Source organism: Xenopus laevis, chromosome 7L, assembly GCF_017654675.1.
Source record: "Xenopus laevis strain J_2021 chromosome 7L, Xenopus_laevis_v10.1, whole genome shotgun sequence".
Taxonomy (NCBI): domain Eukaryota; kingdom Metazoa; phylum Chordata; class Amphibia; order Anura; family Pipidae; genus Xenopus; species Xenopus laevis.
The window spans coordinates 5115256-5128006 of NC_054383.1; the positions used below are offsets into that span (position 1 = coordinate 5115256).

At 42.2% G+C, this 12751-nt stretch overlaps 1 protein-coding gene across 1 annotated transcript; it reads right to left on the bottom strand.

Moving 5' to 3' along the window:
• Window positions 1-2533: 2533 nt before the first annotated feature.
• prdx3.L (peroxiredoxin 3 L homeolog) lies at window positions 2534-11603 on the bottom strand. Its single transcript, NM_001096147.1, is given in 7 exon segments — window positions 2534-3117; window positions 6698-6863; window positions 7067-7170; window positions 7760-7895; window positions 10410-10551; window positions 10660-10780; window positions 11541-11603. Coding segments are annotated over 7 exon segments (756 nt in total). The 5' UTR covers window positions 11577-11603; the 3' UTR covers window positions 2534-3066.
• Between the last annotated feature and the right edge of the window lie 1148 nt (window positions 11604-12751).

Here is a 12751-nt window from a genome sequence, read left to right on the forward strand (position 1 = left end):
AAATCAACCAGTTCATCACACAGAGTAGGGAATGATGCAGCTGCTACAGAACCTCTTGGGCATCTGCTGTCAATCACCCATCAACTGCTGTCAACTGCATACAGCAAAGCCCTGGAACTGGACTCATATAATGGGGTTGTTCACCTTTAAATGAACTGTTAATATGATGTAGAGAGGGATATTCTGAGATAATTTGCAATTGGTTTTCCTTTTTTATCATTTGTGGTTTTTGAGTTATTTAGCTTTTTATTCAGCGGCTTTCCAGTTTGTAATTTCAGCCATCTGGTTGCTAGGGTCCACATTACTCAAATAATTCAAAACACTATAAAAAATAAATAATGAAGACCAATGGAAATGTTGCTTAGAATTAGCCAGTCTATAGTATATTATAAATTAATTAAAGGAGAACCACCCCCTTTAAAAGGACTCTTACCCCCTTTAACTACATCTGTGCCCTGCCCCCCCACCCTCTTTGTAATTCCCAAACTCACATTAGCTTGCTGAAACCAGCTGAATTCCTTTACTGCACCGTACACCCTAGTGTCCCCAATATACCCCCTTGTGTCACCAATATACCCCTAGTGTCCCCAATATTCCCCTAGTGTCTTCAATATACCCCCTAGTGTCCCCAATATTCCCCTAGTGTCCCCAATATTCCCCTAGTGTCCTTAATATACCCCTAGTGCCCCAATATACCCCCTAGTGTCCCCAATATACCCCCTAGTGTCCCAAATATAACCCCTAGTGTCCCCAATATACCCCCTAGTGTCCCCAATATAACCCCTAGTGTCCCCAATATTCCCCTAGTGTCCCAATATACCCCCTAGTGTCCCCAATATACCTCCTAGTGTTTCCAATATACCCCCTAGTGTCCCCAATATAACCCCTAGTATCCCAGATATACCCCTAGTGTCCCCATTATCCCCCCTTGGTGTCCACAATATTCCCCTAGTGTCCCCAATATACCCCCTAGTGTCCCTAATATCCCCAATATACTTCTAGTGTCCCCAATATACCCCTAATGTCCCCAAAATACCCCATGGTGTCCCCAATATACCCCCTAGTATCCCCAATATACCCCATGGTGTCCCCATTATACCCCTAGTGTCCCTAATACACCCAATATACCCCTAGTGTCCCAATATACCCCCTAGTGTCCCTAATACACCCCCTGGTGTCCCCAATATACCCCCTGGTGTCCCCAATATCCTTCCAGTGTCCCTAATATCCCCCTAGTATCCCCAATATTCCCTAGTATCCCCAATATACCCCCTTGTGTCCCCATTATACCCCTTAGTGTCCCCAATATATCCCTTATGTCGAGAATATCCTAGAGGTCTGTTAACTCCCGCGCTGCCATTCTCTAGCACTCTCTCAATGAGCTCAGACTGTATATAAAAATTAAACCCTACAGATACACAAGACAGGGTGCAATAGAATTAGGCCGGAGTCACTTGGACAAAGGGGTGAACTTGGTGGACGTGTCTGTTTTCATCCTCATTTACTTTGTACTGAGGTAGGATGTGACTGTCAGACTCTGATTTCAATGTATCTGTGTGTGTGACTGTGTGTGACTGTGTATAACAGTGTGTGTGACTGTGTGTAACTGTGTGTATGACTGTGTATAAGAGCTGCAGGTGCTGCAAAGACAGGGAATATGGGAAATATTCAGAATGCAGAATCTGTCCTGTAACACTTTACCTGCAGAGAAACATGGAATCACTCTGCCATCTTGTGGTAGAATTTGAGAATGCAGAATCCATAGATATATCTGTAGCTACAGTCTATTTGCTACAGTATATAATATACATGGAGACTTGGACAGCCCTTGGTTTTAACGCTCTGTCCCTGTTCTGAAAACATGATCAACTGCATAGAAGTATGTCCTTGATCTATAGACCCAAAAATCAGTTCCCAGGGGCACATGTATCAAATATTAGTAATAGAGCATCAGACCTAAGCAGAGGGGGGGGAGGGGGAGTCCCCAGATCTTTGTTTTTTAGTACAGGGTGTTTAGGGGCATATGTATTTAAGGGTGAATACTGAATAGAGAGCTTACACACCGAGATGAATATGAAGAATGTAATAAGCTCTAGTTAATGATCTTAAATCATAAACACGGGAGTTAAAAGGCAATGGAATGGCTTTTCTTGTAGCAACAGACAAAACAGCTGCCGTCTGGCCTGGATCATCTCTCACTGACTTGAAAGTCTCTGGCCACAAAAGCAAATAGGCAGCGGTTCCACCATCAATTGGAAGGAGAGTAATGTGAACTCTCCATTGGTTCATTTCTTTCCAGCTGGAATCTCCGGCCTATGGAATGATTTCATTCACAACTGTCAGTTGTTTATCACTCTGAAACCTCACCTTACCAGGGCCTGATTCTACTACTGACCCCCCCCCCCCCCATGTGCTGCCCCATGTTAACAGGTGCAACAAAAATACTTCCAATCCAAGATGGTGTCCCTACCAGATGGACTGGTCTGCATGACCCCAGGCTTTAGCACAGCATTAAAAAGAAAGTCCTCATACACTGTATTTGTCCTTTATTCTACAGATGAAGTACAATTAGTAGTAGCCAGTCCTTACATGTGTCCAGTCTCCTGCTTTTATAATCAGCGCCTCGATTAAATTGTAATTGATGAATGTGAGGATATCCAGAAATTAGGGATACAACGAATCCACTACTTTGGATTCGGCCGAACCCTTCGTGAAAGATGCAGCCGAATACTGAACCGAATCCTAATTTGCATATGCAAATTAGGGTTGAAAGGGGGAAACCATTTTTTACTGCCTTGTTTTGTGACAAAAAGTCACGCAATTTCCCTCCCTGCCCCTAATTTGCATATGCAAATTAGGATTCAGTTCGGCTGTGCAGAAGGATTCGGCCGAATCCGAATCCTGCTGAAAAAGGCTGAATCCTGGCCGAATCCCGATGCATACCAGAGATCCTGGACTTCCTGGTTATTAACCACTGCAGCTTAGGTCTAATGTTTAACTACACAAAATATACATTTGTATTGATTGGAGGAAGAGTCACAGGAAGAATTCACAGGCTTTTTGGGGTTAGTGCACTTTCTCAAAGTAGTCTTTGGATCCTTCTGGACTGGGTTTGATCTGTGAGGGAGGGAAAGAGAAAGTTTAAAGAAAACAGCAGGCAATAGTGTAGGGTAATGGCACACAGGACAGTTTTGGAGACACCATGTTTCACGCACTTTTAAACTGCATTTTGAGTGCCTCTTAAAGGATAAGTAAACCTTTAAAACAGTGGTCCCCAACCTTTTTTACCTGTGAGCCACATTCAAATGTAAAAAGAGTTGGGGAGCAACACAAACATGAAAAAGTCCCTTGGGGTGCCAAATAAGGGCTGTGATTGGCTATTTGGTAGCCCCTATGTTGACAGGCAGCCAACAAGGGGCTCTACTTGGCACTATACTTAGTTTTTATGCAATTAAAACTTGCTTTCAAGCTTGAAATTCAAAAATAAGCTCCTGCTTTGAGGACACCGAGAGCAACATCCAAGGGGTTGGAGAGCAACATGTTACTCACGAGCTACTGGTTGGGGACCACTGCTTTAAAACAAGTGAATGTAAAATGGATGAGGGGGCTATTCTAAGCACTTTTGTAATTTGCATTCATTATTTATTTTCTTTTTATTCCAAGATATTAAGGGATACATGTGCTGTTAATATGAATGAATTTTGTTACAACAGCGCCACCTGCTGGTCAGTTTCCCACCAGTCTGACCAGCAAGTAGTCAAGGAAGTTGTCAGGAGAAAGAAAGAGGCTGATGTTCTTCTGCTTAGGAAAGATGTGAGAAAGGTTTCTAATTTTATTCCTAAGCAGAAGAACATCAGCCTCTTTCTTTCTCCTGACAACTTCCTTGACTACTTGCTGGTCAGACTGGTGGGAAACTGACCAGCAGGTGGCGCTGTTGTAACAAAATTCATTCATATTAACAGCACATGTATCTCTTAATATCTTGGAAATAAAAGCAAAATAATTAATTAATGCATGTTACAAAACAGCTTAGAATCCCACCCACATCCAATTTCACTTGTTTTAAAGGTTTACTTATACTTTAATAACACATGGGTGTCATTTAGGTGCTTTAACTTTATAGTTATACACACTTGTATTTGCATTTCTTTTTTATAACTCTTTATTTTTAAGTTTTATCAGTTTAAGTGACAGGTCATGTAGCCAGAAGAAAATAAGGTTAAATTACTGGTGAGGTGCGAGCCCCCCCCCCCCAGTGATTATATTCACTTACTGGATACCCCAGAGCAGTGCTCCTATTGGCAGAAAACTGCCCAACTAAGGGTCAATTAATTCTCTCTCAGCTTCTTCATTTTTCTCGTGGGTGCAGTAGAGTGAAAAGCTGAACTTTAAGCATAAACCTTTCACTCTATTGAGCTTACGTTTGGCAAGGGCTACTGAAGAATGAGGACGATGGCTCTGTGGTGCCCACTCAGAAGTAGCCCCAGCCAGTGTCGTTTTCTGCTTACAGGAGCACTGGCCTGAGCTATGCAGCAGCTAATTATAATTACAGTGTCACTTCCAAGGCTAGGGCCACATGGGCCGAATCAGATAACTGAATCCGCTGGCTAATTTTAGCCTTAGTGCAGGCAGTAGCCCCCTCTCTCTTCTGCAATGAATTGGCTCAGCGCAAACCGACTGAGGGTTCTGGCGAAGAACCGATAGTCTTTACCTGTTCACAACGAGCCAATTGAATGTGGAAGAGAGAGAGGAGGCTACTGCCAGTGATAGGAAATCAGCCCCGTGTGGCCCCAGCCTTAGTCTCATCCAGGTTTCAAACTGAGCAGACAAGGTATGTCCCAATCCATTCAATACAACCTATTGTAGTCCCTACACTTTCAGTAAATGTGATTTCTAGGGATGCACCGAATCCACTATTTTAGAATCGGCCGAACCCCCGAATCCTTTGTGAAAGATTCGGCCGAATACCGAACTGAATCCTATATATAATATATAATATATATAATATGCAAATTAGGGATGGGAAAAACATTTTTTACTTCCTTGTTTTGTGACAAAAATTCACGCAATTTCCATATGCAAATTAGGATTCGGATTCAGTTCGGCTGGGCAGAAGGATTCGGCCAAATCCTGCTGAAAAAGGCCGAATCCTGACCCAAATCCTGGATTCGGCACATCCCTAGTTATTTCACATATCTATCACCATTATGCTCCGTTCCAGCTTTCCTCTCTCAAACTTCAAGTGGTGCCCCCCCAGTTCAACACACAAAAAGTACCAGGTAATTACAGATTCCCATATACAGATGAGTAACGGAAAATTAAGCTTTACTGACCCCTATTTCTAAGCTAAGGGAGTGCGTTCCTCCTCAGCTCTGTTAATTCCCCTACAATTTTCATGTTTCTGTCATTTCATCTTTGACGACCAAAACTTCTAGAGATCTGGCCAAAACTCCAATCTACAACTTCCCGATATTTAGGCTTGAGCCACACAGGGGCTGAAATCAGATCCCTCTAATGCGCTGGCTGATTTCAGCTCTACTGCAGGCATTACAGCAATGAATAAACGTGGGAGCACTTACCGGTCAGAATTCAGCTCCAGCTGCACAAACAATGTGATCCCACACGGGCAAGTTTCATATAGAGAACGAGAAAAATGGAGCACCAAAGGAGCCGATTATTTGTCCGTTAAAAAATAGAAATTTATTAAAGAATCATGAATAATGGTGAAGGCATGGCCAGAATATATTGTAGGCTGCCCACTTTTTGTGGCTACCGGCCACTTCACGAATAATCGGCTCCTTTGGTGCTCCATTTTTCTCGTGCTGTACCGCAGGCATTCGCCTCCTCTCTTTTCTGCGTTTACAGACATTGAATCGACTCAGTATGCAATGCAAATGCAGAAAAGAAGGGGAGGCTACTGCCTGCTGTAAGGCTGAAATCAGACAGCACATTTCATCTGATTTTGGCCCCTGTGTGGCCCTAACCTTAATCCTACTGAACCAGGGCAAGAAAAATAAAACAGGTGGTATAAAGGTGATCCCTTTATTGGCTAACTAAGATAACCACGGCAAGCTTTCAAGCTGAAAAAGGAACTAAAATGTTTTAAAAGCTTGCTATGATTATCATAGTTAGCCAATAAAGGTACAAGTATGAGATCCATTATCAGAAACCCATTATCCTGAAAGCTCTGAATTATGGTAAAGCCGTCTCCCATAGACTCCATTATAATCAAATAATCTAAATTTGTAAAAATGATTTTCCTTTATTTCTGTGTAATAATAAAACAGTCGCTTGTACTTGATCCCAACTAAGATATAATTAATCCTTATTGGAGGCAAAACCAGCCTATTGGGTTTATTTCATGTTTATATGATTTTCTAGTAGACTTAAGGTATGAAGATCCAAATTACAGAAAGATCCATTATCCAGAAATTGTGAGCATTCTGGAAAACAGGTCCCATACCTGTATCACCTTTATACCATCTGTTATGGGACTGGCTAACACAGTACAACAACTTTACCTCCTACTGAACCAGAAATACGACTAGAGAGAAATAATTTTAGGATGATGATGATGATGGTGGTGGTGCAGGGGCTCCCTCTAATGGCCACAGTGACTGCTCCATCCCCAGTCCGAAGAATAAACATGACTGTAGGAATATATTGTATAAACTGATGGATTTCGGTAAGAACTTACTGTTGGTGAGTCAGGAGTCCAGTTGGCTGGACAGACTTCCCCGTGCGTCTCCACAAACTGAAAAGCCTTCACTAGTCGGAGGGTCTCCTCTACGCTCCTCCCGACTGGAAGGTCATTCACACTCATGTGCTTAATTATTCCATTAGGATCAATAATAAAAAGCCCCCTATAAAAAAATAAGAAGAGAGAGTATAAAGCCAAAGCTTTAATGAACGAGTGTTCATGGAGCACCTTTCCATCATGAAAACTCTCAGTGCTGTAGTTGTGCTACAAGCTTTCTGCTAAAGGGTTAAATCCAAGCTTTTAGGAATAGCGAGGAACACTAATTTTATCCCACCGGATATTGCAGAAAAGGAACAAGAATCCTACCTAAGAGCGATGCCTGCAGCCTCCAGCAGAACCCCATAATCCCGGGAGATTAGTTTGTTCAGGTCGGACAGCAGGGGGATGTTCATTTTACCCAGCCCTCCATTCTACGTGAAAAAAATAAAAATAAATAAATACTAGGGATGCACCGATTTCAGGATTCGGCCTTTTTCAAAAAGTCACATGATTTCCCTCCCCATCCCTAATTTGCATATGCAAATTAGGAATCAGTTCGGCCGGGCAGAAGGATTTAGCCGATTTCAGGATTCGGTTTGGGATTCGGCCTTTTTCACAGTCACATGATTTCCCCCCCATCCCTAATTTGCATATGCAAATTAAGAATCCGTTCAGCCGGGCAGAAGGATTTGGCCGAATCCTGCTGAAAAGGCTGAATCCCGAACCGAAACCTAATTTGCATATGCAAATTAGGGGTGGGAAGGGAAACCATGTGACTTTTTGTCACAAAACAAGGAAGTAAAAAAGGTTTCCCCTTCCCAACCCTAATTTGCATATACAAATTAGTATTCGGTTCAGTTTTTCGGCCAAATTTTTCCCAAAGGATTGGGGGGGGTCTGGCCGAATCCAAAACTATTCATGCATCCCTAATAAATCCACCAAGAAAGGGATAATCATGTATAAGGTCTGTACAGCGCTGTGGACTATGCCAGTGCCATATAAATAAAGAAGAATAAATACCTTTCTGGGGGTGTTGGTCCAGGCGAGGTGACAGAAGTGAGAATCCACAGACACGGCCACAACCTCACAGTTAACATCATGGAATTCATTGGCTTTGTTACTGAAAGCCACGATCTCCGTGGGACAGACGAAAGTGCTAGAAACACAAATTCTCATTAAACAATCGCCGCTGTCACACTTTACTTGCAGCGCTGAAATTAATAGTGATTTATTCAGATATCGGCTCAGAGTCCAAAACAACAAACACTTCTTTATCTTTGGAATCCAAATCTTGCTCATTAAAATTCCAGGTTTTACCGTATTCCAGAAGGATTAGTAACAATCAGCCGACTAAACTGAAAGGAAAATGGTGTTTTCAAAATCTTCAACAGGGTCAGTTAAACAAAAAACATAACAAAAGTGACCGATTATGGATTATGCTTTTATAGGAACTACAGAGGAAGCAGACCCTGTACCAGCCCAAGGCAACCACAGCCCTTTAGCAGTAAAGATCTGTGTCTCCAAAGATGCCCCAGTAGCTCCCCATCTTCTTTTCTGCTGATTCACTGCACATGCTCTGTGCTGCTGTCACTTACTGAGCTTAGGGAGCCACTCACAATATACAGTACACATAGAATAGAAATGTCACAATATAAGGCTGATTAGTAATTAATACACATAATTACTACATGGCAGCACAGAAACCAGTGCAATTAGCATCAGAATTGAATAATCAGCAAACCTGTAGCATCAGCTTATATTACAGCCAGGGAAGCTCATTTTCTGCTGGATAATTAGTGACGAGCCCTAAGCTTAGCTTCTCAACAGCCAATCAGAGCCCACTGAGCATGTGACTGTCACAGACACTTTCCAAGATGGTGACCCCCTGTGACAAGTTTGAAGTCCTGGATCATTGCTGCTATTGACAAGCTCAAACTTTAGCCTCGTGCAATAAGTTCACTATATAAAATATGCCATTTTTAGGGTTTAGTTCTCCTTTAAGCCTGTTTAAAATAAATTTAAACATTAAAGAAAACCAACGGGATTGTTTTGCCTTCAGTGAGAATTCAATATATCTTAGTTGGGATCAAGTACAAGCTACTGTTTTATTATTACATAGAAAAAGGAAATACTTTTTAAATACTTAAAGGGGTTGTTCAACTTTAAATTAACTTTTAGTATGCCACAGAGAGTGATATTCTAAGTCAATTTACATTTATTATTATTTGTGGTTTTTGAGTTGTTTAGCTTTTCATTCAGCAGCTCTTCAGTTTGTAATTTCAGCCATCTGGTTGCTATGGATCAAATTCCCCTAGCAACCATGCACTGATTTGAATAAGAGACTGGAATATGAATAGGAGAGGCCTGAATTGAAAGACGAGTAATAAAAAAGCAGCAATAACAATACATTTGTAGCCTTACAGAGCATTTGTTTTTGTAGATGGGGTCAGTGACCCCCATTTGAAATCTGGAAAGAGTCAGAAGAAGAAGGCAAATAATTCAAAAACTATATAAAAAAAGAAAAAATGAAGACCAATTGAATAATTGCTTAGAATTTGCCATTCTATAACATACTAAAAGTTAACTCAAAGCTTTAAATTATTTGATTGAGTCTATAGGAGTTGGCCTTTCTGTAATTTGGGGTTTTCTGGAGAACAGATCCCATAGCTGTACTATATTGTGCTTTCACCCAGTCGGGGCTGTTGTAGGGTATCAGGGAAAACATGGCAGTGGCACACTCTGCAGGAAAATACCCTGTCACATCTTCAGGGGAAAATGGAAGAAGAGTAGAGACGGCTTCAGTAGGGATAACCGACAGTGCACAGCTGGAACGCACAGATAGCGCTTCTCTATCCTTGTACTAAGGGTGTTCCCTACATGGGCTCTAATCAGCCTTGGGAGAGCAGCCAGTGTCCAACTATTTATCATTTCATTACTGGAACTATTATTTCTCTTACACGGAGTCATGTACAGTTCAGGGCCCATTGAGCTGGGAGCACTTTAAAGGGGTGGTTCACCTTTAAGTTAACTGTTCGCACGTTATAGAATGGCCAATTATAAGCAACTTTTCTATTGGTCTTTTTTTTTTTTTTATAGTTTTTAAATTATTTGCCTTCTTTTAAATCTTCCCAGCTTTTCAATGGGGGTCACTGACCCCATCTAAAAAAACAAATGCTCTGCAAGGCTACACAGTTGTTACTTTTTATTACTCATCTTTCTATTTGGATCCTCTCCTATTCATATTCCAATCTCTTATTCAAATCAGTGCATGGTTGCTAGGGGAATTTGCACCCCAGCAACCAGATGGCTGAATTGCAAACTGGAGAGCTGCTGAATAAAAAGCTAAATAAGTCAAAAACCACAAATAATAAAATATGAAAAGCAAAGGCCAATTGTCTCAGAATATGACGCTCTACATCATACTAACAGTTAATTTAAAGGTGAACAACTCCTTTATTGAGTTAATATTTAAGCGATTTCATAATCAACTGAAGCGACATTCAACCTACTCAGCAATAAGAGAAAACCCTCACTGGAAGAACTAGTTAATAATAAAAGCAAAAAGCTGCCCCGCTCCAGAACTGCAGCCAATCAGCAGCCAGCTTTCACTGGTCAAATCTGATTGGTTGCCGTGTGTTACTAGACTGGGATAGATGTGTGTGACTCTTACAAGTCCAGAGGGTAGAAGAAGAGAACCAAATATTTCCCCTTAAAGTCTTCCAGGCTCAAGTCTTTAAACTCCCCATTGACGACAGCGGTGCCTTTAAAATGTGGAGCATGCTGGGTAACGGCAGGAACGAACCGCAAGGAACCTATTAAAAAAAAAAAAACACAAAAATACAGTTACACCAATGAATATCCCATAGCAGAGATGTATATATTGTTGTGTCTGGGAATAAGCTCAGTCATTGGCTACTCACTGGTGCTGAACTGGAGTTTCTGAGCGGCACAAATAGAAGGAGTTATGGCTGCCGTATTTCTCAGCACAGGAGACCCAACGGCACGGGGGACACGCCCAGCGACACGCCCACTGCGACCCACCTGCACCCGGGGAACAAAAGAAGTTGCCTTAAAGGAATTGTTCCCCTTTAAATTAACTGTTAGTATGATGTAGAGAGGGATATTCTGAGACCATTTGCTTTTCATTTTTTATTATTAGTGGTTTTTGACTTTATTCAGCAGCTCTCCAGTTTGTAATTTCAGCCATCTGGTTGCTAGGGTCCAAATTCCCCTAGCAACCATGCATTGATTTGAATAAGAGACTGGAATATGAATAGGAGAATCCTGGATAGAAAGAGGAGGAATAAAAACAATAACAATACATTTGTAGCCTTACAGAGTATTTGTTTATTTTTTAGATGGGGTCAGTGACCCCCGTTGGAAAGCTGGAGTAATTCAGAAGGCAAATAACTAAAAAAACTATAAATAATACATAATGAAGACCAATGGAAAAGTTGTTTAGCATTAGCCACTCTATCACATACTAAAAGTTAACTAAAAGGTGAACTATCCCTTTAATATGGTGAGTCTCACACAATTGCTGAACTACAACTCCCAGTGCCCTTCTCGGAGCAGAACAAGAAGCCAGAGTGAACTCTATGATGAATAAGGGAACTATTTTAGTTAAATAAAAAGCCCTGCCCACAGACTTGTAGCCGGTAACTCCGCATGGCGAGGCCACACGTCCCACAAGCAGCAGTAAGTAAGTAAGTAAGTAAGAAGGTAGGTAGGTAGGTAGGTAGGTAGCGCTCATTCACATTCCACACAAACACCTGCCTCCTCTCCACATATTCATACGCACCCACGATGCCAGTAACCTTCCGCAGGACGCCGCCATCTTGTCTGTTGGACACTGACACAACCTGCCGAGCGTTCACGCTTTAGTGGGAGGAGCTTAAGACACACGCCTCTAGTCGCTCAGCGTTGAATAATAATGCGGGGAGGAGCTTAGTGAAAAGCCAAAACAGTGACGGGAACAAAAGAGCTCTCTCATTGGCTGCTCGCTGACAGAGTGCCGAGTCCGCATACTAGGGCGGGGTTTCACACGGAACGATTCTATTGGCTGTTATTTGTAGGCTTCCTCACCTGACCTGGGATTTTTAGCACTTCTAGTTGCAGCTGAAAGCTGAGACAGTGTGAGGTGCAGTTGTAACTGGAGGCTGTGTGGGAGCTTTAACTCTGGTTTTGACAGGAGACTACGGCCGTAGGAGGTAGGTGTTTCGCCTAAGGATGTCCTAAAACGCGTTCCGTAGGAGACACAGAGCGCTGCTCCAGTTGTGACTTAGGGGCGGGGCTGTGACGTGTCTGTTACTCCTACAGTTCATCTAGTGGCCTAATATGACTACAAATAGGCCCTGACTGTCACACTATGTGGTCACTGTGGGAAAGTGTCTGTTATTAGCATATCTCACAACATTGGAAATATAAAAGAGGGACAGAAAAGTTGGTGGTGACATTGTTTTGACCACGCCCATTATGTGGCCACAGCCCCTAATTCACATGTTTATGTTACACAATTTGACAGGTTATGAAAGTTTAAACATTTTTCTGTGGTGTTTTTCAGTTATTATTATTATTAACATGTATTTATATAGCGCCACCATATTGCATAGCACTGTCAGTTATTACAGTTTTGCTAATGAAGGTGAATTGTCCTTTAAGATCTGAGTGTAACTTCTCCCAAGGGACCTGTTATCTTATATTGTTACAATTACTTATTTGCTTATCTCAAAATTGTTACAAAAGTGTCCAGGGCTGGATTTAGTGGCCTGGCGCCCGAGGCCTGGCGGTCCTGGTGCTTTGTCTCGCGGCCCGTATACACTTGTAGGGGCCCCTACTGGGTAATCTGCCCTGCAGCTTTAAGGCCCCCACCTTTTTCTTAGAGTGATCTGCCAGAGAGAATGACACTCCCCTGCTACACTGCTATATAGTGTGTGTAGGGAGTGGCCACTTCCTCTTTGGCCTGTGGATGCTGATCCAGCTGGGTGAGCTCAGGGGAGCCTGGGCACAGCT